Source organism: Delphinus delphis, chromosome 1 (assembly GCF_949987515.2).
Source record: "Delphinus delphis chromosome 1, mDelDel1.2, whole genome shotgun sequence".
In the NCBI taxonomy this organism is placed as follows: Eukaryota; Metazoa; Chordata; class Mammalia; order Artiodactyla; family Delphinidae; genus Delphinus; species Delphinus delphis.
In genome coordinates, this window is record NC_082683.1 from 180,569,312 (window position 1) to 180,596,767 (window position 27,456).

A 27,456-nucleotide genomic window follows, 5' to 3' on the forward strand; every position below is an offset into this window, starting at 1 on the left:
TGTCCTAATCCTGAGATAAATTTAAGCAATGAAGATGCTGACAATAACTTCATATATATGAAGTGTCAAAGAAGAAAGAAAAATTAGATCTGGTTAAAAATAAATTACACCACTTAAATGATATTGTTATTGAAATTATATTATTGATGTCCTGATTAATCATATGGTTGACATTATGCATTAAGAAGATAAGTAAAGCCCTTAAGATAACCCTGATTTAACAATTATAATGCACAGTTCTAATGAGGCACATTCAAAATATTCTGAGAAGTGGATTATTAAAGAAACTCTACCATGGCAGAGAGGTTTTATAAATATGTTAAAGTCATTGGTGCATAGCAGATTGTGATTGGTTTATGCCACCTAAAGACATGCAACTCAGCATCTCCACCTTTTACAGAAGAGTAAATTCATCTCCACCATAGAAACAGGTTACTTTTGCAGAAGGGGAATGGGAGGGAGTAGAAAGGGGACTGAAGGTTTAAAACAGTAGGTGACCCTCACCTTACTGAGAGTGTCCTGATCTCTGCCCAGACTCGATCACAACAAGCCCCTAAATGGTGAAACCAGGTAAGTTAAAATAGTGGCCCCCAATGCAAATCAGAACGTTCTCTCCCAAATACTGCCTAGGAGAATGTGGTCAGTGGAAACCAGTATCTCTCCAAAGCGGGAGCACAGGGGCAATGTGGAATTGGCAACTGAAGCATGCTTTCTCATCCTAAATTCAGTTCTTATTTATGAAGTGAGGGAATGTGCATGGAGCTTTAGAATGTCTGCAAGGATGTTAAGGCTTCTAGGTGGAGGGTGGTTCTCCAAACACCCTTTCTTCATATACCATGAATTGAATTTGCTCTTGACTAGAAGTAATCCTTAGGAATGCTACTCTTCAGAACAGTAAAGCACTGTTATATGAGATATTTGCAGTGATTTTCCCTCTTTGGTATTCAAATCTAGCAAAGGCATGGAGGGGGTGATAAAGGGAAAAAGTTGCAACAGTTTCCTCAAAGCAAATGAGATCATTGGAACTTCGCTGACACTAAAATTAGTTTAACCTGAAAACAACAAACGAATAATTGGTCGTCTATAATGTTGAATGTGAATGAATGTTATTGGACAGAATTTTAAGCTCCTCCCACCCTTCCATCTTGTCTCTCTCCCCATCCCTGTCTCCCTCCAGTCTCTCCCCCACCAACCCACCTCCCCTCCTTTTATTCAGTATATACTGTAACGATGAGAGAAAACACTAAAGTTAGATTTAGGATTTGACACTGAAGACAGGAAGGTACCATTTGCTTGTTACTTAGTTGAACATGTTGACATGTAATTATGGGTAAAAGTTTGTTAATAAAAACATTTATTTGTGAGTTATTAGGCTATGAAATTTTAGGGATTGGAATTTTTCTTTGGAAAAGAACACATATAACAGCTGTCCTATCTCTTTGGATTTCTGTAATCATAGAATAGTTCTGTGATATTTCGTGTACACTGACGTCGAGGCAATTCCATGCAGCTCAGATGGGTTTTACGGGTACTTAGTAAAAATGGATTTCACATCACCTTCAACATTAATGAATAAAGCTGGGACTTCCTTGTGTCGTTTCTGTTTCCATTTCTTAATTCTCTACTCAGTGATCTTCCATTTCCGTTCTTAGTTCTGCCCTTCTTAGCACTTCTGCTCCTTTTCTGATTCGCCCCCCATTCTCTCCCTTTTCCCATATTTGTGCTATTCTCGCTTGTCCAATCTTACTGAACTGAGTTAATTAAAATGCTTGTGTGATATAACTCAATTTTTTATTAATTAGATATTGCAAAACAAAATTTGCTATTCATAGAAGTAAACACATGTTAAACAGAAAATTCAGAAAAAAATGCACCTCTATAATCCTAATATTCAGAGAGCACAACATGTTTCTTTTTTTAAACTGGTGTACTTAAGCATTCTTCGAGATAAAGAAATCCACTTTCTGAATAAGAGAGCACACAAATGTAAAGGCCTTTAGTACACGGTGCTCATTTGCTCTGCAGGCACGTTTTTCCATTTGTGTGCTCATCTCAGCTGTGCACAGACCTACTTCACCACGCCCTCGCTACAGTTTTCTTTTCTCTTGCCACAGTTTTCTTTTTCCTGAAGTGAACTGAAACTGGGGGAAAAGTTATATCAGTATCTCAAATTGTGTTTCTTTGGTTATCATGAAAAAAACATTTTTGTAGACTTGGGTCATCTGTATACTTGTTTGTGAATTTTGTTTTCCAGTCTTTTGCTTGGTCTTTGCTTTGTTTGAATTTGATTGATTAAGGAAAAAAAAACAGTGTGTGCGTCTAGAACTCTTGTCTTTCATTTTCTTCTCCTGGAATGCCTAGCCCTCCTAATAATCCCCTTCCAACTTTATCTTCCTTTATTCTTTTCTTCGTTGATCAGGTTTCCACAATTTCTTTTAATCCTCTTTACGCCTGGTGTTTCATCCTTCTGAACCCAGTTGCTTTGGACAGTTGAGAATCCACCAGTGAAGTGAGAAGAGTGCAGGGAATAGCTGCTTTCACCTCATTTCCCCATTTTCACCTTTAGCCCCTGTTCTGCAGCTTGCTTTCTAAGTCTATATATTCCATCTGTCCCTCTGGATGCATCTATATTTGTACATATGCATGTGCATACATGTGTACGCATTGTCAAATATACACACACCCCATATACACACACACACCATAACTCATATCTGTATATACACGTATAGGTAAGTATATTTATGTACATGCGGTAATGGGCTGGGGAGTTAGCCGGCTCAGATGATATGATTCAGGGTGTGACTCACATGTTTATTTTCTCCCCCCTCCATCTCCCATGAATGTGACAGGAATGAACACAACAGAAGAGCCCTCTACTCTGCCTGCAGGTGATCCCTTACCTGCTCACACCACTGCATTCTCACTCGCAAGCATCTCTGAACGAGGAAATGACTCCTCAGAGACCACGCCTCCTCCTAGCCCAGAAAGTACCACCACGGAAGCATCCCTGAACTCTTGGGATAATGATAGTTCTCTTGCTGTGACAGGTTGGCAGCGACCTTAACTGAGACGGGATTAGGGAAAAACTTGTCTCTCTTTGTTTTTACTTTTTAAATTTTAAAGTTATCAGAACAGTTTAAATTATGTTCAGTTTCTACGTGTGAGATTTTACTAAAGTGTGTAAAACGTAGAACATCTAGGTGTTCATGAAATATTGGCCGGCATAAGTAATGAAGCCTGTTGTTAGGGAGACGGGGAGGGAGGGAAGTCCCCCTAAGTAAAATCAGGGTGTGTTGACGGGGGACAGAGGCGGTTCTCGGTGTCCTCTGATCCCCACGTGCTGCATCATTTTCCTGGTTCCTGCTCACCTAAGTTTTCTGTAGCCCCGGGGAGGTCAGAATGTCCTCTTTCAGGTCTTTTTTGGTCTCACACTCCCAGGCTCTTACCCCAAAGTAGAAATTTTCTTGGTTCAATCCCAGATCCTCAATAGCAGAAAATGATTGGAGACAGACAATTTATTATTTTTTTTAAAAAAAACACACTGAGGATTAATAATTCAGCTTTGCTATTTGGATTTCTTCCAGGGATATTTGCACTGTTTTTTTTTTTTAAAAAGTATTTAATTAGGGTTGTGAGTCCCAATGGTAGAATTTAAGATGACGTGGTCCTGTTCATAGCAAAATATCAGAGTGACATGGGAGGTATTTCTGCTAGGGAAAACCTCTGATGCTCCTAGAATCCAGGGACACCATTGATCCACTCGTTCTCTGTTTAATGTTAGGTCCACAAGTGTATCTGGTACATAAGCTGACCATCCTGAGATTGGTTCCTGCCTTTTCCTAAATAATGTGCTGTGTGCCACTTTCTGAGGCAAACTGGTTAATAGACACATTCTGTTTAAAAAGACTAAGATATTTGTTCAATAAGGTCATCAATCTTAGCTTGAAACACAAGCACGGGTAACACCATCACATTCCTGGGTGATGGGTACACGCAGTGTTTTGAGTACCATCCGGATGAAGTTTATTGGCTGTGGTAAGTGGTTGAATAAATGTTCAGTGCCTTTTATATCAATTACAGTAATTTATATTTAATCTTTATCCCATTTTCCCTCCTACCATAGGGCAGCGGAGGTGGCTGGGACCTATCTAAACATTGCAAGTGTTGGAATTCCTTTTAACAAAAGGAATGTGAGGATGAGGGAACTGATGGCTACGTAGAACTTTTCATGCTAAACTTTTTTATTGACTGAATAACATCACACAGAGTTTTCTATTTCAAAGCTTCCACATTTCACCTCACGTGCACAAATACACACATACAACGTTCCTACCTTTTTATTTCCCCAATTTTTTCCCCTGAAAACGTTAAAGCCAGAGATTTACATATGAAGCAAAGTGCGAGAAAAAAAGGTTTAAAATGAAATAGATTGGACATATGGATGAATTATTTAAAAATACTAACTTGCTCTGGCTCAGTAATACTAGTGATAAAATTAGCTTGGAAAATTTCTTATGCTTTCAAACAATACAACACGTTTTCTTTTCTGGAAAATAATCTTGGTGATATTTCAATTCTCTACTGGGCTAAAACCTATAGGTGTTATTTATTTTATGTTTATGATTGATTTGTACTGTGGAATGGAATGTAATCAAATTTTTCTTGCTTACTAATATATGAAGGGGAAAACTATGCCTCAATCTATTTTTGTAACAGTATAATATACACCATTTCAAAAATTAAAAAATTATTACAATAAGCATTCACATGCATAACACTAAATTTAATTTTGTAATATTATCTCTGTAAAATTAATGTATGCATGTTGCAAAACAGCATTATAGAAGCATTACACACACACACACACACACACACACATACAATGAACATACACTCTCCCCAAACACTGTTCCTTAAAAAGTTGTCTATCTTCCAGACTCTCAGCATATAATTCTGTGAGTGTGTTTCCTCATATCACTTCTGATACTAGCTATTATCAATCTTTTAAAACTCTGTCAGTATGATAAACATTTTTCATTTTGATTTATGCTTTGATTTACATTAAACTTTTTTTCATAATAATGAGCATCCTTGCATATACTATTTGGCCATTGTCTCTCACATCTCTCACACATTTTTCTGGTCTTTTCCTCGTGTAAGAGATTCTTGTATATTGGGGGATTCTTTGCTTATTCTGCCTACAAAGAAATGTCCTCACTTTCAGTTGTGGAGTTGATGGAGAATTCCAAAAGCTCATAGTGACCTGAAAGTCACAAAAGCCACCTGGAAACATGAGCCACCTATGGCTGCATCAACCCAGACAGGCTCCGAGATGTGTAAACGAGCACGCGGGTGCTTCTGGCAGGTGAACTTAAAGACGAGCAGACTTGCACTTGAACAGGCTGGGCCATTTCACAGTTTGGTAAACTATAATAACAGTTTGCTCCTTATAACTTCCTGGTATTTAAAATTTTCGCCTGCCATGGGAAGATATTGATACAATGATCTCGCTTTCCTACCTTAGAGTTTAACCAGCCCAGACGCCTCACCTGCCGTCTCCCGCAGACCCGCGGGTGCCTCTCTGCACTCACCCCAGCTCTGGGCAGGAATGTCAAGTCCAGTTTGTGGCTCCTTCAGACTTGTGCCAATACAAAGAGCACATGAACACCGTCTAAGTACGGAGTGAGGGACTCCAACCACTGTTCCACGTGTAACATTTGCTGGTGGATGGATTTGGAATTTCAAACTTTCATAGTCACCCCTATTCCAAGAGGGCACCTAACAAAAGTCCTTGTAATAGTGATGAATTGATAAAGAATGAGAATTACGAGAATACAGGAAAGACCTGTTCAGGGGGTTAGTCAGGGCTTTATATGTTTGTTTATATTTTAGGTAAGTATAATTCTGTAGTGAAAACTTCTTGCTAGTAATAAAGAATATATGCACAGATTCTTTCCTTAAAGACCTCCTACCTAAACAAAACGGGGAAGAGTAGATGGTGTACATTATCAATAAAGGGCACTGAGAAGTTATAACCACAAATACATCGGTTTTAAAAGAATGAAAAAAAAATGGATGCTCATATTTTCCATTCAAACATCAAGATTCTTTCAGTTCAGCATCTCTATTTATAAAAACTGCAAAATATCCTCTCCCTGATCTTTCCAAAACTCATGTGTAATCAGTTCACGGTGCCCCTTTTTATCCTAAAAAACAAGCATGTTTCTCAGGTTGCAAATGCACACAGCCACATGTATACACTTAGTGACCTGAGTGCCTGAAAATTAAAGATATGAATGGGGAGCCTGGCAGGGAAGTGGCCTTGCTTTAAGTATGGCTCCAACGAGGAAGCCAAGTGTATCAGATAGAATAATTATTATTTTGAAGTATTAAAACTGCTCCTTCGGCATCAAAATCATGACAGGCAATCCAGGAAGCATAAACAGCTGGGGAAAGAGCTGCCCTTGTCTCCCTGCCCCATTTCACTCACTCTGGCTGCCATGGGAACAGCAATAAAAAGATCTGGAGCTTTTAGCAAATCCACAGAAGTTGTGGATGGGAAGGATGTGGGAAAAAGCTAAGGAGGGTTGACCTGGGAGGCTGGTCGTCACACAATTTAGTCTGCTTTGCCCCATCAAGGACTTCTTCCTCTCCCAGGGGTTAATTCCACTAATTAAACATCTATTAGGATTAATTAACCTCATTCAAATTGTAATTGCCATTCCTAAGCCATCGCTGAGATTACTAAACCAGGGAACGTAGTTTTCCTATGAAGAGGGAAGGTCAGGGATGTGCAGAGGGTGAGGGTGGGAGACCTCAGAATGGCATGAGGACCAGGGACCTTGGGGAGGGGCAGAGAGAATGAACTAGTGAAGCGAGGAGTAGAAAAAAGTGTGGAGGAAGGCTAAAGCCAAGCCTAGCTGATTTCAAAATTTGCAGAGGGCCAGTTGTGTGCCTACCATTTTTTTTTCAAAGGATTAAAAAAATGCATCTTCTCCTCTTCTCCTGGTTCTGTGGGAGGCTTCCACTGAGGAGCCCGACCTGAAGAACTGATGTTTAAGCTATTCGTCCTGTTCCGCAGTTTAGCTAAATTTGGGGTTCAGTGGTATTTGAAGACTGAGCTGAGAACCCAAACTGAAAATTTAGCAGATGCATGTTCGGTCCTAGTGGCATGGATGTGTGTGACTGGAGGGTGCCTGAGGGCTCACGTCAGAGCCATCTGGGGGATGCGCATGCGTGTGTCACTCGGCTGAAACACTGAGCATCTGACTGCAGATGCAGGACCCACCTCATACCCTTGAACCGGTGACCCCAGGGATCGTGACAGTGAAATAACCACACAAAGCTCAACTAGGAGCTAGCCCTATTTCTTTTGCTTCTGCCAGGACCACTAGCATAGTGCTAGGCGTCTAGTTGGCACCCAGTGAATACACGTTGCTCCCTTGTGCTGTGATTCTGGGTGTGGTGTCTGTGCGTGGGAGGAAAGATGTGACATGCGGTGGGTGCTTTGAACCTTGACCATGAAAAGTCCTAACCGAATACAGTGTGGGCTTTTATCGGCGACAACCCTTGATTCTATACCCACTAGCTCATCTGTAATTGGAAACGAAGGGGATGCTGTCAATATAATGGGAAGTCCCTGGGCTCTGAACCAGTTTGCTTTTTCCTGGCAAGGGGAGCTTTCATAGTGAAGGTAGTATGGTGACCTTCAGCTGGAAGGAAAACAATCCCCCAGTTCAGCAAGTGCACAGGCGGGATCCCCTTCAGCTCTATTTTCAGAAAATCGGAAGGAAGCACCTGCACCCAGGGATCCCTCCAGAGAGGTGCACCTCACCCACGGCACTTGGCAGGGGCGGGCGACAGTTCCTCTTGTGGTAACCTCACCGCAGCAGCCTTTTGCCCTCAGAGCTCACGTCCATCTCTGTGGTCCCTGCGCCAGCCAGCGGCACCCACTCTGTGCATTTTCAGTATTGCTTAAGGCAGCCCCCGCCAGGAGGCTTGGCCTCCCTGGGCAGTCCAGGCTTTCTCCCGAGGTCCCAGATACTTTTAAAATGTGTGCTGTGATGCCAAAGCTGCGTAGGTTCTGAGGTGTCTGCCTTTAAACTCATCTCTCCCATAAGCCGTGTTATTTTTCATCCCATTTTGTAGACGCGTAGGTTATGAGGTAGCAGGAGTGCTTGAGTGTTTACTGCCCGGCCTTAGCTTCTAAAGTGATTTTTTTTTAAATTTATTTTTGGCTACCTTGGGTCTTCGTTGCTGAGCGCGGGCTTTCTCTAGTTGCTAGCGAACGGGGGGCTACACTTCGTTGCGGTGCGTGGGCTTCTCATTGCAGTGGCTTCTCCTGTTGCGGAGCTCAGGCTCTAGGTGCGTGGGCTTCAGTAGTTGTGGCACGTGGGCTCAGTAGTTGTGGCACGTGGGCTCAGTTGTTGTGGCATGTGGCCTCAGTAGTTGTGGCTCACGGGCTCTAGAGCACAGGCTCAGTAGTTGTGGTGCATGGGCTTCAGTAGTTGTGGCATGTGGGCTCAGTAGTTGTAGGTCGTGGGCTCTAGAGTGCAGGCTCAGTAGTTGTGGTGCATGGGCTTCGTTGCTCCGTGGCATGTGGGATCTTCCTGGACCAGGGTTCAAACCCGTGCCCCCTGCCTTGGCAGGCAGGTTCTTAACCCCTGCACCACTAGGGAAGCCCTTAATAGCCTCTATTAATAAACATGCCTCTGTGGGCTGTGTGGCCTCTGCCCTTGCAGGGCAGGAAGGCTGATGGCCTTTGTGATTACAGGGGCTCCAGGAGAGAGGACTGCACCGAGCAGCTTGCCTGCAGACACAACTTTCCCACCAGTAACCACTCTCAGCCCTGCACACAGCAGTCCCGCTGCCTCACCTGCACACATCTCCAACTCGACCACCCAAGACAATGCCTCAGGTTTGACCATGATGCTCTAGGTGTTTTAGGTTCTGGATGATGAAATGGAAACTTGAAAACTGTCATGCGGCTCTTTTATTTCACACCAGATATGACTGTGGGTTTGCTGTTTTACAAATTTTCACACAGTGATACTAAATTAGGAGAAAAAAAAAAAACCTTACCAGTAAGCTTTCTATGGGCATATTTAATTTTATTATTTATATTATAAAAGTTCATGGTGAAGAAGAAAGATAACAAACTTTAATGTCCTATAGCCCTGAGATCAAATACAGCCTCTTCACCTTTTTAGTTGACTTTAGGACAAGTTACTTAGAGTTTCTGTGTGTCAATTTTTCTTTCTGTAAAAATGGGTATAATAATACTCATTTCATAGGATTGATAGGAAGACGGAATATGTAAAAAGTCTGGTATGAACTGAATAGTACAAAAGGGTAACGGGTATCCTTGTTAGTAATTAAAATAAGGATAGCTGTAACAGGATGAGAGGTAGTTTGAGGGAGACTGCACACGTCAGAATTATACTAAGGAATGAATAGTTTCTTCTCAACGTATACAATGTCTAGTTCCAATTGTTTGCACTCTTAGTCATCTTAAACGGCCACGTGTAGACAAATCTTTGACTCACTTTCTTATTTTAAAAACAAGCAAGTGTCAATTCAAATGAGGAGGAAGCCTCTAGCAAAGATTCAGTTAAGAAATCATCTTTGCTAAAGAGTTTTCCCCTCGACCCTCGATATGACAAACTCATTAACCGTGACCCTCTGTTCATTTCCTTGCAGATACGTTCAGTGCGTCCACTACACCATCCTCTCTGACCTCTGCAAAAGGTATTATCTCTACAACTGATCTCACAACAACAGGTGACAACCTGACCCCCAGTCATGCAGTCACACCACCACCATGTGCTTTGGACATGCTCATTGAAGGGTCTTCCGTTGACTCCACCCTGGGCTCTTTCTTCGAGAAGTTCAATTGAGTGTTCTAATCCTGAGGGCTGTGGAAGGGCAGTTGGTCCAAAACACAGATCAGTTTCCGCAGTGCAACAGCCGATGAGATCAGGGCCGGTGTTACTGTGATAACCTCTTACATCATTGTCGTAGCATCCCCCAAGAGTTGTGTATTCTATGAAAACTCGTAGAAATGACCAGCTATACTAGGATTTCTAAGAGTGGGTTTCGGTGTTGGTATGAAAAAGAACAATTCTCTCAGTGGAGCTCTCTGTTCCAAGAGGTCAGTGGCAGAGGAGTGATCGCAGAGCCCCAGACACACACGTGGGATGTGGAGATGGAGGTGGGGGGCTCCATGCAGGGAACGAACGTCCAGGAGGTGGTAGAGTCTGCAATGGGTCAGCCATTCAGAGCCCGCCAGGACACTATTCTCCCTGCAAGTTCTCCATCTCAAAGACCAGATTAGCAGAGATCTATTAGCTTCCACAAACCCCATTTCCATCCAATTCTTCAGTTAAATACATATGCTCACACAAGATAGTTCTCAGTTGGTGGACGGAACGATGTGTTACCCTGGATTTAGTATATGGGCAAAGAGCTTACAAAAGTTAAACCAGACAATGAAGCAGCCCTTGCCTATTTTCTGATTTTTTTTAATAAACAAAGGAGTAAACTGAACTTTCTAGGGATTATAATTATATAAACCTATTTTGAGATTAATCAAGGGGAGGAAGACTTTTAAAATATTTCTGGCTGCGTAAATAGTCAACCACATCACCATTACATAATCAGATGTGTGCCCCAAAGTCTTAATATTGTATTATCACAGTTGTGTTTATTGGGTGAATTTATGAAAACGTTTTATAGAACTAGCTTGTTGGTTTACAACCTTTGAAGTTTTGAGATCCAAACATGAGAACAGGCACTGCAAACTCTGCATTATCTGTTAAACCTAACTCGGTAGATTCTATAATTTATGAAGACGAAACATTGTAAACCACCCTTCCTCAGAATGACTAGAGCAGAGATACTCTAAAATGCAATTTTAATAATTTGCATTTTCTTTTTTTTCTATTACAGATCCTAATACTACACAGAAGCCATCATGTGGTAAGTTTGTCTACCTAGAGGCAACATATATCACTTTAATGATTTCCTTCTTTATTACAAGCTTTCAAGACCCCCCAGCAGGCTAAACTCACTGGCTCTAATTTCTCACCAACCATTAGCGCCAACTATTAAGAGCCAGGGTCCTTCAGGGCAAGAAGCTTTGATGTCACAGTCAGACCTAGTTTTGAGGATTACGATTGATAATTACTAGCAAAACAACCTTGGTGGTGCCACTTAACTTCAGTTTGCGTATTTGTAAAGTGGGATGATAGCAAGGTTGTTTAGCAGTTGGGAGAGGATTCTGTGTAATGATAAATATGAAATGTGAATAATACCTTCAGGGCTCACCAAGAAGAAAAAGTCTCTCTGTCTCGCCAGGGTTAGGCTCAAAGCAGATGCTTGAGAACAGTTTGTATCCATCCTTTTCCCATTTTCTTCCTCTGTTCTAAGTGGAAGCAGAGTCCTTCTTCGTGGCCAGGGCTCATCCCTCCACGTGTTTCTAAATCTCACCACTGGAATCCCGACCTTCAGTGGCTCTCCGTATATTTAGTGCAGACATCAGCCTTTGTATGTTTGATTAATGAATATGATCCGGATGACCAGGTTCTTCTTGCACTGTTGCCTCCTTACACTTTTCACTTAAGTAACGTGGAAGTGCTCAGTTTCTTAAAACATGTTTCTTCCTGCCCCTGTGTTCACCCCTGTTCTTCTTCCTCTACACTTGGAATGCATCCTCATCCGCCACCTCCCTCCCCCATCAATTTTTCTATGTCCTGCTCATATTTTAAATGCAAACTGACTCACCTCTCTGGAGGACCCTGCAATCTGAACAGACTTCTCTGCCTCTTTACCCCTGTATTATTTTGTGCATCATCTTATTTTGGTGTTTTCTGTAGTTCATGCCTGTGCCTGTCTGCACGTTAGATTCTATAGTTCCAAAAGCGGATCATTTGTATTCCTAGTGCTTGGGGCAGTGTCTTAAGGAAAATAAAGCCTTCATAATTTTTTGGTACTAAAAATGAGTGAATAAGTGAATGTGTGTTGAAAAGATATTTTTACAAGTCAATGGAGTCTGTTTAAATAAAGGGAAGAGTGTGAGATGACACTCAGAGAAAGTGCTTAGGAGGAGTTGTTATCAATAATTTTACACAAGTAGAGGAATAACGAGGCCTCTGCTCCCTAAGTAATTAATGTTCCCCGTATCGACAGAAAGAGATAATCAAATACTACACTTTAGAAAGCAAGGGAAATGATAGAGCAAGAAGAAGAAATTTGTCAGATGCGTTGTTCATTTCTGTGTAATTCAACCATTTTTGAGCCCTTTCTGATGACAGGTTTTACACAAGGATCTGGATTTATGGCGATGGTCAAAATTGATGGGATTTTTCTCTCATGGAATTTACAGTCCAGTTAGGAAGACAGACATTAATCCAATTATCATCCAAATACAAACTCACAAGCTGAGGTCTTTGATGCGACAGTGATGAAAAGGGAATCACGAAAGAATAACATGGAGGCACTGATCTGTCCCTTCTCTTTTTTATGTTCCTGGGGTTATTTTGTTGGAGATTGGATATTTTTAAAAATATACATTAAGGAGTTTGTATTTAGTAGAGGTTTATTCATTCTGAAAAATAAAAGATAAGCTTCACTATTTTATTTTCTTTCAGAAGACAAATATGCAGCAGCTATCTCTGTGCACTACGTTTATAACAATGAGAGTGAAACATATAATGCAACACTTAGTGACAAGAACGGTAACCCTCTTAAGTCTGAAGAGCCTCTCCATGGCCTAAAGGAATGTGAAAAGAAGAATATCAATATAACACATCCTTCATGTTACTCTCCATTTAAATATTTATTAGAGGTACCACCAGGTAAATATCCGTTGATTTCTGTTCGTGCATTTACGGCAACACTGCAGTTTTGTGTGTGATGTGTCCTACTGGTCACAGGAGTTAGTAGGCAGGGGAACAGGGCTGAGGGAAAGATGGCGGCAGGAGGTCAGTGTGTGGACTTCTGCTCTCCAGACCCAGTGAAAATGGTAACCTCAGAGAAGCCTTACCTGCCTCCTTACACCTCTTTTACAGAGTGCTTCATGTCGATTGGATCTAATTTATCCCACTGAGTGGTTATTCACAAGCCTTCTTTTTTCTCCGCTACTGAATTCAAGTCATTATATATGTGTGTGTGTGTGTGTGTGTGTGTGTGTGTGTGTATAAATCCTTTTAAATACAAGTGTGTCTAGAATATCTTGGGGGAATAACACAAAGTCAAAGGTTTGATGTTTGTGGAAAGAACAAAAGTACTTTCACCAAAACAAAAAAAAAAAAGGGGGGAGCGTTATAGTCATGTTAAGGTGATCAAGATGGTTTTAGTACCTAAGCTACTGCTGGGAAAGAGGAGACTAAGGTACCAACCTGACTTCAGAGAAGCTACCTTCACAAAATGCATTTTCTAAAAGGGATTCAGGGACTATGTAAGTTTGTTGAATCTCTCACATCTTTTAATAATTCAAGATCATTGATTGACTTATTAACATTTAAATAGGTTAAATATCTGATGTTTTTGAAAAACGCCATTTAACTTATTCATTTTTCTCTAAATGTTACTGGAATAAATGATCAATTAAAAACAGAAAATGACAATTTAAAACAATACATTGCCCGGAGTGAAGCCCCCATGCTCTGTGTAATGATCATGCAATGAAAAAAATCAAAGAGTAAATGAAAAATTGAAGATACAAATAAGAAAACAAAATGGAGTATCTTTTAAAATGTGCAAAAAATGCAATTTTATCTAGATGTTTCCTTGGGTTCCATTTTTTTAAAGTAGCATAAATTCTAAGTGAAATGCTACCAATATGTGTGATGTTAAAAAAAGAATAAGCTAAAGAATCAAGAAATTCAACACCCTGAGAGTTATTAGACTTTTTTCAAAAGTAATTTAAATTCTTGCCAGATTCTGTATCATGAATATAATTTCAATGACTGTAATTGAGCATAAGGCACACATTATGAAATATTAATCATCTATTTTTGTATCTTTTTCTTAACAGATCGTAAACATTTTCAGCTGAATGAGTGTGTAGAACCTGAAAAGGCAAATACTTCTCTTTGTTTACGTTGGGAAATCAGTAAAAATGTTACTTGTGATAAAAAGAATATAACATATAAATTTAAATGTGGTAAGAATTTAACATTGATCAGAGGAGTTTTTTTCCTATAGTGGGATGTTTTTCTAGATATTCTCTAATCCTTCCTTCCTTTCTTCTTCCTTCCTTCCTTCCTCCATTCTCTCTTTTTCACTCTCTCTCTTTCTCTCTCTCTCTCTCTCACACACACACGCATAGTCCATGATATGTTTGGAATCAAATCATTGTATTCTCTATACAACTCAAATTCACAAAATAGACAAACACTCCACCTGAAAAATAATGTTTGAAATAGCAATATCAGTTAATTCATAAGAATTTTCATGGCAACTGCTATACACGAGGTATTGTTGAAAATATTATCAGAGAAGAGAGTTATGAAAAATTATGGTACACATACTCTTAGAATGAAAGGGAAAACAACCACAATTTCACGTGATTCCAAGAGTTTTCTTTGTCAGCCCTCCATCAACAACATTTATAAACAACTACAAGAAGACTTAGATAAAATGAAAGTAGAGAAAGAATAGTAAGTGCTTCTAGGAATATGAATTTGAGTTCAGGGAAGGGGGAATAATTGAGATAGCATTTCTTTTTAATGATTTAATAACTTTTAATTTATTTTCATTTGCATTTATTGGGATGAAATCTCCCCCCTTGGCATAAAGCTATCTGCTAGGCCATATTTGGCAAGACAGACAAACAAAGACACACAGACTCTCACACGAAGGATGGAGTATGATACTGCTTATAATCATCATGTTACGGGGAAGGTGCTCAGCTCGGACACGAGCAGGGTGAGGAAAGCAAGGACAAACATATGACAGACTGATGATTAAACAAGATATCTTTGAGGTAAAGGCTATGTCAAGTGCAATCTCAATTTCTGAACAGAGAACAATGAACTAAGGCCTCATTTTATCAGCTAAATTAGAGACACTCTCAAATTCAGTTCTACATCTTAATGTTTTCTTTAAAATTGAGTGTAGCAAAATCATGCAGCATTATAGCTGATAGCAGGTCCTTTTACTTATTGTTTTGACCATTCGCATAGGTTTTCAATCTAATAGATATTAATTATAGATATAAAACCGAAATGAAATTTAAGTGTGATATATTGTATTCATATACTCATATGCAATACTTATTTCTTTTAGATGGCCTTTCTCCATATAATGAAAGTGGCAGATTTGAAAAGTTCAACCTTCAGCCCGAAAGTAATTATACTTGTAGTTCAGAAGTATCTTATAATAACAACATTCTTACTAGCCAAAATACAACTATTAAAACAGATTTTGGAGGTGAGTATATCACTTACATTTATATGTTAAATTTCTTTCCTTTTTATATTCTTATGATTCGTTGAGAATCACAGAAAAAGATGTTATGGATTTGGAGAAAGGGTTTCAGAAAATGGCTTTGTGTCCGTTTTAAAGTAAGAATTTAGAAATAAATGACAGCGAATCCAAACCTTCATCAAGTTTTTTGCAAACTGTAGGCTGTTGTGAGGTCGGGGTGGAAACAAAACTGTGAGGTAAGTGAAATGCTTGTTCATGTGTTTTCCATTTTATTTCCCCTTTCTTCCTGTAGCAGCATTCTCTTCTTGGTGTGTCCTGCATCTTTTGCCCCCTCTATCAAATCCTGCCCCTGATAGGAGTAAAATGAGCACAGAAGCTCACTTTAAGAAGCTAATAAAACGCAATGGTAAAGCTAAGTGTTGATGGCAAAATAACAATTGTTATTACTAAAATGTCAGCAATATAAATAATAACCAGACTATCATAACTAATAACAACTGGAAAGTAAAATTCTGGAAAGTAATAGCATTTGGAAGATGGAGGGGAGAAGGAAGTGAAAAGTGCTAACATTTCAGTTGTATTTAGTGGAACAGGGGTCCCCAACCCCCGGGTACTGGTCCTCGGCCTGTTAGGAACCAGGCTGCACAGCAGGAGGTGAGCATCCGGTGAGCAAGTGAAGCTGCATCTGCCTCTCCCCATCGCTCCCATCACCGCCTGAACCAACCCCCCAACCCCAGTCCGTGGAAAAATTGTCTCCCACGAAACTTGTCTCTGGTTCCAAAAGGCTGGGGACCGCTGTAGTAGAAGTAAAGACATTCCAGTTAAATTTAGAATCTGCTAGGAAACTATGTTAATTGTGCATAAGACAACTTCTGAGTAACCACTAAAAACGTGAAAGACAGATAAATAGATGGCTTTTCCTATCAGCAGTAGAAGGAAGTTATGGAATAAAAAAAAATTCTTCATGTTAAAGGAGGAAAAGGAGAAAGAAGGGAAAAGAAGGAGGAAGAAGAGGGAGAGAGATTGTGAGAGAGAGAGAGGGAGAGAGGGAGAAGGAGAAGAAGAAGAAAGGGGGGAGGGGGAAGGGAAGGAAGAAGAAAAACGTGGCAGGAAGGGAGGGAGAGAGAGACTACTAAGTAGGAAACAATAGGTAAAATAGCAGAAACATGTCAAAGTATCAAAAGTCACTAAATATAGATGGCTTAAATTTACCTTTGGGAACAAAGATATTCAGACTTGAGTAAAGTAAAGACATATTTGCGGGGAGGAATTTGTAGCCTTAAGTAAGATCAAGTGACATTTTACGGAAACTTTTTTTTTTTTTTTTTGGTGGTACGCGGGCCTCTCACTGCTGTGGCCTCTCGCATTGCGGAGCAACAGGCTCCGGACGCGCAGGCTCAGTGGCCATGGCTCACGGTCCCAGCCGCTCCGTGACATGTGGTATCTTCCCGGACCGGGGCACGAACCCGTGTCACCTGCATCGGCAGGCGGACTCTCAACCACTGCGCCACCAGGGAAGCCCTATGGGAACTTTTATCACTTTGCTCTCTATTGAATGAAAATCATTGGAGAGTGCTTGGAAAAGAACCAGAAAACAAAAGCAGAGAAAGCAGAAAATAACAAAGTTTAGAGTACAGATTATTGAAAGAAGGAACAAACAAAAATTGCAGGAATTTACTAACCAATTTAAAGGCTTGGTTTTGAAAAGAATAATACAATAGTTAGACCTCTAGCAAAACAACCTTCCCCCATGCATTATAAAAAGGAAATCAAAAATACAGTAGAAATTTTACAGATTATAAAGAAATTTGCATCCAATATGAAAAGTTAGATAAAAATGGATAATTTTCTAGAACATAGGAATTATGGACATTTGCCTAGGAAGAATTAGAAAATTGGTGTTGTATATAAAATAATAGTCTAATACTTCTCTAATCTCTTCACACTCGTTGTCTGCTTACCTCACCTGCCCTTTAAAAAAGAAAAACCAGAAAGGTAAGTTTACAGTTAGTTCCTATCCTATTCAAAGTGTTCCACAGTGTAGAAATCATGGAAATCTATCTACTAATTTTGATTATTGTTAGGGTGGGGGATAAACTAGGGTTACTGTTATGTGGATACCAAACTTGGGCAGAGCTGAGGCAACTATAGGCCAGTCTCTCCTATGAACATAGTAAATAGTAAATGAACTGTTAGCAAAGTGGATCCTTTAGTACATTATAAAATATGTAATTACAGAAGAAGTTCTATGGATGGCAAATAAGCCTATGAGAAGATGCTCCACGTCACATGTAATTGGGGAAATTAAAATAACAATGAGATATCACTGCACACCTTTAGAATGGGCAGAATCTAGAACACTGACAATACCAAATGTCGGCAAGGATGGGGGGCAACAGGAATTCTCATTCATTGATGGTAGGAATGCAAAATGGTACAGTCACTTTGGAAGAGATTTTGAGGGTTTCTATAAAACTAAACATCATCTTACAATGCAATCCAACCATCACACTCCTTGGTATTTACTCAAAGGAGATGAAAACTCATGACCACATAAAAACCTGCACATGGATGTTTATAGCAGCTTTATTCATCATTGCCCAAACTTGGAAGCAACCAAGATGTACTTCAGGAGGTGAATGGTAAATAAACTGTGGTCCATCCAGACAATGGAATATTATTTAGCACTAAAAAGAAATGAGCTATAAAGGCATAGAGGAACCTTAAATGCACATCACTAAGTGAACAAAGCCAGTCTGAAAAGGCTACATACCATATGGTTTCACTATATGATATTCTGGAAAAGGCAAAACTGTGGAGACAATAAAGAGATCAGTGGTTGCCCGGAGTTGTAAGGGAGGGAGGGAAGGATAAATAGGCAGAACACAGAGGATTTTAGGTCAGTGAAAGTACTCTGTATGATACCATAATAATGGATACATGTCATGTAATATATTAGTCCAAATCCATCGAATGTACAACATCGAGTGAACCCTAATGTAAACTATGGACTCAGGTGATAATGACGTGTCAGTGTAGGTTCATAAATTGTAACATAAGTACCACTCAAGTGGAGGATGTTGGTAAGAGGGGATGCTGTGCATATCTCTGTGCCTTCTCCTCAATTTTGCTGTGAATTCAAAAATGCTGTAAAAAAGTAAGGTCTTAAAAAAACCCACCATTATTGAGTTTGTTCCAGTAATGCAGGAATCCTGCAGCCTTTGAAAATAGCAATTTAACCATTTTACATGTCATTTTATTCAGGCAACAGGGGAAATTTTTCAAGACCATTGCCAAAGAAGCCACATTCTTAAAAAAAACAAACCCACAAACTTTTGTTCGTTCACCTACTGTATGATTCACCCATGTAAAGTATAGAAGTCAGTGGTTTTTAATATATTTAGAGTTGTAAATCATCATCTGAATCAACTTTAAAACATTTTCTTCACACCAAAAAAAATAAAATAAAATAAAACCTACAAAAAAACAAGCAACAGCAAAAAGCTGGTATATTTTAACAGTCACTCCCCATTTCCCTCCGGCTCCCATATCTAGGCAATTATCAATTTACTTTCTGCTTTGATGGATTTGCCTAATCTGGACATTTCATAAAATATGTTGTCTTTTGTGTCTGGCTTCTTTCACTTGGTGTACTGTTTTCAGGGTGCATCCATGTTGTAACGTATCAATACTTCCGTTTTTTTATTGTCTAATAATATTCCGTTTTATGAATGTACCTTGTTTTGTTTGTCCCTTTATCAGTTGAGTGACATTGAAGCTGTTTCCACTTTTTGACTATTATGGATAATGCTGCTATGAACATTTGTGTACAAGTTTTGTGTAGATATATGTCTTCGTTTCTCTTGTGTTTATACCTAGGATTGGAATTTGGGGGTTATATGGCAACTTTATGTTTTGCATTTTGAAGAACTGCCAATCAGTTTTCCAAAGTAGCTGCATCATTTTACATTCCCACCAACAACGTATGTGTTCTTATTTCTTCACGTCTTCACCAACACTTATTGTCTTTTTTATTTTAGCCATTCCAGTGGGTGTGAAGTGGTATCTCATTGTGATTTGAATTAATGACTAATGATCTTGAGCATAGCTTCAGCTGTTTATTTGCCATTTGTATATCTTTTATCACTATTTGCCCATTCTTAAAAGTTGGGTGATTTTTCACTGAGTTGTAACAGTTCTTTATATATTCTAGACACAATTCACATATATGACTTGCAAATATCTTCTCCAGTTCTCTGGGTTGTCATTTTAATTTGTTGATAGCTTTTGAAGCTTATAAGTTTTTAATTTTGATGAGGTCCAATTTATTAAATTTTACCTTTGTTACTCATGTTTTTGATGTCACAACTAAAATTTCATTGCCAAATCCAAGGTTATGCAGAGTTATCCCTATGTTTTCTTCTAAGAATATTTTAGTTTTAAGTCTAAAATTTAGCTCTATTAATCCACTTGAGTTAATATTCATTTATGATTTGAGGTAAGGGTCCAATTTCATTATTTTGATGTCCTAGCACAATTTAGTGAAAAAACTATTCTTTTCTCATTGAATGTTCTTTACATCCTTGTCAAAATTAATTAACAATAATGATGGGCTTATTTCTGGACTCTTCCATTCCATTAATCTATACATCTAATGCCAGTACCACACTGTTGGTTAGTGTTGCTTTGTGTAAGTTTTGAAATCAGAAAGTGTGAGTCCTTCAACTTTGTTCTTCTTCAAGATTGTTTGGGATATTTGAGGTCCCTTGAAATTCCATATGAATTTTGAGATCAACTTGTCAATTTCTACGAAGAAGCCAGCCAGGATTCTGACAGAGGTTGAGTTAAATCTGTAGATCTATTTGAAGTGTTGCCATCCTAACAATGTTAGTTTTCTGGTCCATGAATATGGAGTGTCTTTCCATTAATTTAGGTATTCTTTAATTTTCTTGGAGAATGTTTTGTAGTTCTCAGTGTGCAAGTCTTATAGTTCTTTTGTTAAATTCACTCCTAGGTTTAAATTTATTCCTGCTTATAATGGTGGTGTTTTCTTAATTCCATTTTCAGATTGTTCATTGTCAGTGTGTGGACATACAATGGGCTTTTCTGTATTGATCCTGAAATCTGTCTCATTGCTGAAGTTGTTTATTAATTATAATATTACAGGACTTTTGACAGAACATACTAAAGTGATTCTGAATTTCATGTGGAAGGGATAGCTAGCTGAGAGTAAGGCAGCTTCCTAAATCCATGTCTCCAGTAGCCCCCCAAACAACTCAAAGCCATTAGAAAATAAATGAACCTACAGAAATACTATGTCTTCATGTAACTAGCAAAAATTTAATGCTTTTTGGATACAAATACTAAAATTAGTACAGTCTTTATAAATCACTGTGACAAAATAGAAATCCCAGGAAAAAAAATATTTTATTGTTTATAAAAGTGCAAAGGCAATTCAGTGGAGGGAAGGATTTTTTTTTTGGTTATTTATTTATTTGGATATTTATTTCATTATTAGATTTTTTTTTAGTTATCCCTATAGAAAAAATAAATACATCAGCCTTTATCTCTCAACAAACACAAAGATTAACTCAAAATGGATTGCAGAGCTAAACACTAAATCTAAAACTGTAAAATGTCTAGACAAAGACATTAGAAAAATCTTTGCTAGTTTAGCTTAAGCAATGGTTCCTTAGATGGACACAAAAAGCAAGAATCATAAAAGAAAAACATTTAGAAATCAAACTTCATAAAAATTAAACATTCTTGCTCTTTGAATAAAGTCACTAAGGAAATAAAATTTTTTCACAATTCATACATTGTGAAAAAATATCCACAATTAATTTTTTCAACAGAGAGTTTTGGGAGAATATATAGAGAATTCTTCCAAATACAAAATAAGACATCAAGTAACCCAATTAAAAATGGACAAGAATTTTGATCATATGCTTCACAGGAAAAGATACACAAATGGTCAATAAGCACATAAAAATTTTCCCAATATCATTAGTCAACTGGGAAATGCAACTTAAAACAACAAACGGATGTTGATGCCATCACACACCAACTAAAATGGCTAAAATGAAAAAGACTGACAATACTATTGGTGAGAAGGCAAAGTAATAACTCAGCACTTTCACTCCAGGTATTTACCAAAGAAGAAAGGACATGTCCTTTCCACAGAAAGGCTTCTGCACAAATATCCATAGTAGATTCACTCATAGTAGCCAAAAGCCTGGAAACAACCCAGATGTCCATCAACAGTTGAATGAATAGATGAAATGTGGTCTATCCTTAGAATGGAATACTACTCACAAATAAAAAGGACTAACTACTGACACATACAGTGTGAATGAATGAATATGAATGAATCTCCAGAACATTCTGTTAAGTGCAATATGCTGGACGTAAAAATGTACCCACCGTTTGATTTTATCTATATGAAATGAAAGAAAAGATTAATTTAATCTATAGTAATAGAAGGCAGTACAGAGGGTGTTTGGGGGTGGGCAAGGGAACTGGGTGGACTGGGAGGGGGCACAGAAGAACTTCCAAGGTTGGATAGAAATGTTTTATATCTGATTGCGATGGTGGTTATATCGATGCATATATTTGTCAAAACCCATCCAACTATACCCCAAACGGGCAGGTTTTCATATAAATTATACCTTGTAGTTTTGATTTAAGCATTTATTACATTCTTCACCTCAAGTTCTGATGACTAGTTACTGGAAGTGATGACAAGTGTTACTCCAGTACTGACTGTTAATTTTATCAGCCCTACCAGTGACAGATTTCCAGCATAGGGAAATCTAGACATCCCAAGATAGCTGGACAATAATATAAATGAGAGGAAGAGGGGCTTTCAGATCTCGTCAAGTCAGTGGAACATTTAGGCTCCACAATGTCACCCTGGAGTGACACTCTGTTACATGACCATATCAAATTTAACAAGACCAGATATCTTTCTTTTACTTTCATCATCAATTCATAATTAATCAAAATATGGCTATTAATAATGCATGCTGATAATATGAAGAACGTTTTCTCCATGTCTTGTTTCTTACATTTTATATTCTTATTCTTTCAACAGTTCCAGGAATCCCTCAGAATATGACTTGTTCTAACTTCAGTGCAGATAAAGGATGGGTTACCTGGGAACCACCGGCAAATTTTTTTCATACGTTCACTCTTTGTTATCGGAATTCTTCAGGTAACTTTTATAGAATTTAATTCCATATCAGGAAAGATAAATCAAAAATTGGAAAGCGCACTCCACATATGGATGGAGCTAGTGAGCCACGGAGCTCTCTACATTACAACCGTGATGAGCATCCTGTACGCCTTGGTTTTAGAACTACCTCCACTCACTACAGGCTCCCTAGCGTCTGAAATGACTAAATCTCAGAGTATCCCCCAATACTCATTTCTCGTTCTTGATCTTCTTAGTTCTAATTGTTACACTCCAAAGCTTAGAGAAAGAAAATCTCTGGAAGATAATACTCATATCTGTCTTCCAAAAACTCATCATTCTGGACTACAAACAACAACTTCCAAAATGTGCCCCAGCTAATACACACAAAAAATTGGGTGAACAAAAATGAACATATGCCCACTTAGCTACAGAGTTTGATGGCAGGTGGAATCTTGGAACATAGTTCTAGTTAGCATTAACTAACTTCTGCAGAACTTGTGCAGAAATAAAGACAGCCCAAAAAATGTGCTATGACTAGTTCAACCATTGGCCTAGTCCCTCCAAATGAGACACTATTTAAGAGACCAGACATCTCCTGGACGATGTGAAGTATCTAAAATACTTGTAGAAAACAGTGGGGACTGTGGACCACCTCAGAACAGATTCAGCACACGGAATAGCCCACTTGTCAATCCTTTACCTGCAGCTTAAAGTAGTATTGAGTTGGACATCTCACAGAATTCCATCTCTTTGTTTGGTGCATAGGAACCAGACATAAATTTTCAAATTTTGAAAAGTAGAAAGCCACTTATCTCCAGTGTGTTATTTTATATTTTGATAGCATATTGTTTTTGCTTGTTGTTTGAATCTTAATAATCAAACTACTACAGCAAAGTTCAATACACATGTAGTTTTCAAATTAGCATAAGAGGACTCAAATTCTATGGAGAAGAAATACAGGCAATGTATTTGAGGTTATGGTAATTCGAAAAGTTATGTCTATGAGAAAGGAAAAATGGAACTTACAGGAAGATGAAAAATGGAAATTACAGGAAGACAATCTGTAATCTGACATATTACAGGAGTACAGTCTGCCTCGCTGGACACCTCTCCTACAAACTTTCTTTGCTTGGTTTCTATGTGAGCACATTGTTTTGTTTTCTCTTTTTTCTGAAATTTCTTCTCACTCTCTCTTTCTGTATTCCTTACTTTCTATATTCTCTCTCTACTATGGAGTATTTTGTATGCCAGAATATATGGTGGAAATTTATGGAGCAATATTTATTGCTTCTTTGTATTCTATACTATTTTAAAAACCTGTATTTGAATAATTAGGCTTAGAAGGACGTAATGTGTTAGTTATTGCAGTCAGATGAGTTTTTGTTTGATTTTTGCAATGAGTACAGCTCCTTCTTATTCAGTGCTACCCAAATTTATGACTCTCCAAATATAACACTTGAACAGAATGGGTGGGGAGGGAAGGGGCAGGTAGGCAACATCTGGCTGTGTGTCCTCTCCAAAAGTTGGTGGGTAACTAACTGAACCCAGTCTCCACTGTGGCTCATGCACTGACTCTGCTCAAAGGGCCCTTTGGAAACAGCTCATCCCCAGTTCTCTGTCTCTTGTTGCTATCATCCTCCACTGCTGAGAAGAGGAGCGTGCTCTGTCTTGTCTTCTGGTTCATCAGGAGCACGGGACATGAGATCCTCTTCTGTATTATCTAAGTCAAAGAGAGATGATCGGAGTATAGCATTGTTAGAACAATTCTTTTAACTACTCTCATTATTTCAAATAAAACCACTATTAAAAATCCACGGGAAGAAAGTCAGTGAACTCCTATGGCAATTTATATTACTTTTAATTAGGTATTAAATTCCTTTTGTTATTTTCTTATTTAATCATCGCAGCGACTCTGAAAGCTGTAGACTAAAAGAGGTAGAAAAATGTAACTGACATTTATTTAGTTTTATCTGCTTGTGGGGTGTTTTTATAGCTTTTTAAGATTTTGTTAAATGTTTCAACAATGACTCTGAGAGGAGAGATACATGGATATGTTCAGAGTTCATACGATTCCCTGAGGATCACAGAACTTAAAATCAATGCTCAAATTCAACAGCTTGGACTGTGCTTTTTTCACTACTGTAAGTTCATGTTTGAGCATCAGACACCTTGTGCATCTGTAGTATTATGTATTAACTTAAAGTGCCAAGTGACAATGAAGTTTCCTCAGTAATAGGGAAGAGACCCTGAGTCATTGTTGCATTCAAAGGACTATTTCTCAAAAGTTATTGAAACCAGCGTGCACCCTTCCACATCGCAGCGCTGTTATTGGAAATGATTTTGTTTATTGCCTTTTTGCTTAAACAACATAAGAGAAAAATTACCTCTTATTTTGGGAGGTAGCAGTGCAAAACCCTTTGGAGATCAACGAGTTTATACTACTTTGCATGGTGTTCAAGAAGATACTTTAGAGCAGTTTAAACTGGGAAGTTGTTAATGGATTTCCTGAGGTATTTGCTAAAAAGCAAAGAGGTGACAAGTGATGAAGCCAGTATCTATCTAGCCATTTCCAGTGCAACAGGCATGACTTGAAACTAGATGTATCCCTGTCACCCTAAGGAAAACTAAATTTCATCACTAAATCTAATAAAGTCTTTACCTGTGCCATTTGACTAGTGCTTCTGACCTCAGCGTCCTGAGGAAAGGTATCCCACATGGAGGCAGAGAGGCTCGTGTAAAATATGTTGACCTTTCAACCAAAGCTTGAAACCCTTGGCAACTGGAAATGAACATTCCAAACCATCTTTCTAAGCACTGAACACTTTGATTCCCCAAACAGCAATGTCTTTTGGAAAAAAATGTGTTGTTCAAAATTAAATCAACAATTTGATTTTATCAAGCTGGCTAGGATGAAAACATCACAGAACAACATAAATGAACTCATTTTGATGCAGAATGGTTGTGAGATTACATCTACAATCATACAAAATTAGGTCACTGAATGGAAGCCAGATGGACCTTGAGAACGACATCCTGACATTTGGATTGTAGCTGAGTTAGAAGCTGATACTTGTCCCGACAGCCAGACAGCATATAAGGGGGTGCCACCTGCCCCTCTCTAGAACTCACACCTTTCCTGTCCTCAAAGACAATTCTCACTGGGGACAGGGTAGCTGAGCTGGCGGGTATTAAATCAACTAACTCAGATTTAGGGATTTCTGAGAAAATAGACATTTAACCAGGCTAGAACAGACACTTTATCTCACTTACTGTTCAGCATCCCATGGTGAGGTAGAGATATTACTGTAATCTCCATGTCATGGATAAGTAACTGAGACAAGAAATTAGCACATGCTAAATCTTCCCTTACACTGTTTCTGCAAGTCCATTGGCATGTCCACCTAGACCAGAGAATTAAAGTGTCCAAGAGGAGGAAAAAGCTTGGCCCCATTGCAGACCCTTGTCCCCCTCTTCTACCCCAGACAATATGCACGGCAGTGAAGGGTAAAGCATGGCCTCTGGGACCTCAGTGTCCGGGTTTCATCCTGACTCTGTTGTTCCTTTCCTGTGAGATCATGGACAGATTGCTAATATCTCTGTGGCTTAGTTTTCTCATCTGTAAAATCAGATGACATCAACAGTGCCAACCTATAGGGTTGTGGTGATGGTGAATTAATTCACATAGACCACTTCAAGACATGCTTGGAACACAGCATCTTCTGTTCATTGTTTTTATAACTACTGGTATTATTATTATTATCACTGTAACATGCTTCCTCTCTAACCTTCTTTTAACCTGTCTTTCTTGGTGGCATTTGGCTACTCAAAAATAGTTAGTGGTTAGTGATTTTTCAACTTAACAAGTGCTAACTCATCTGTGTAAGCAAGGTCCCACCTCCCACGTTCCCACCCAGCCAGAGTCTGCTATCCTAGTCGGGCTCGTGCCTAAACTAAAAATGCTCCTTCTTTCCTTTGTAAAATTTTATTTTCTCCCTTACACCTACCCAGCCTCACTCATCTTTCAGTGATCAGCTCAGGTTCTACTGCCAGTGTGAAGCTGTCCTTCACTGTTTCAGCTCCCATGAATTACTGTAGTGCTCAGATGAATAGGGCAGAGGATACTTAGTTACTGGTGATCAAATGGATTTTGTATCTGAAGTCTATAACAGTGGCTCATACCAAAGTTCAAAGTTTGGAGGTTAAGTATCAGAAAAGGGGTTGCCAAAGTATTGGAAAAAAGACTTTCATAATATCCACCATGAGCTGTGTTTTCTCAGAAAGAAAAGAGATCATAGGTAAACAATATGCTTGAACTTATTAAATATGTTATGTACCAAATTAATTATATGAAACCATCATTTTTGAATATTTGAGTTTATAGTAATCACAGTTGTTCAATGCATTTGCTGATAATGTATGTATTTCTGAGCACCAAGGATTTTTCATTTCTCAATCACTTAGTTTGGAGTCGGCTTGGAATGATTTACTGTAGACACTAAATTAAATATGTGCTAATCTTAAATTTTGATGACTTACTAAAAGTTTCCATTTTTTCCCCTAAGAAAAAAGATGCCACACTCTGAATAAAACCACAAATACAATTAATTTGGAATATTTGAAACCTTTTACAAACTATAGTATAACATTACATGCCTCTGTCAATGGAAGAGTGAAACGTAATGGAACTGATGAGAAATGTGAAGTTGAAACAAAAGCAAAATGTAAGTTATAAGCTTTAACGCTTTTTTCTATGAACAGCAAAGTCTAAACCGTTAAAACAACATGTCCACCTTAATGCTTCATTCGAGAAACACACTGACCTGGCACAT

The 27,456-nt window shown here is 38.6% G+C and overlaps 1 protein-coding gene across 1 annotated transcript in view; it reads left to right on the forward strand.

Moving 5' to 3' along the window:
- PTPRC (protein tyrosine phosphatase receptor type C) overlaps positions 1-27,456 on the forward strand; it is a 123,141-nt gene that overhangs the window by 55,174 nt on the left and 40,511 nt on the right. Inside the window, exons 4-12 of the mRNA XM_059998794.1 lie at positions 2,853-3,050; positions 8,777-8,920; positions 9,703-9,750; positions 10,951-10,980; positions 12,651-12,857; positions 14,039-14,167; positions 15,292-15,435; positions 22,526-22,645; positions 27,190-27,348. Of these exons, the coding sequence (XP_059854777.1) occupies positions 2,853-3,050; positions 8,777-8,920; positions 9,703-9,750; positions 10,951-10,980; positions 12,651-12,857; positions 14,039-14,167; positions 15,292-15,435; positions 22,526-22,645; positions 27,190-27,348 (1,179 nt within the window). The remainder of the gene's footprint in view (positions 1-2,852; positions 3,051-8,776; positions 8,921-9,702; positions 9,751-10,950; positions 10,981-12,650; positions 12,858-14,038; positions 14,168-15,291; positions 15,436-22,525; positions 22,646-27,189; positions 27,349-27,456) is intronic.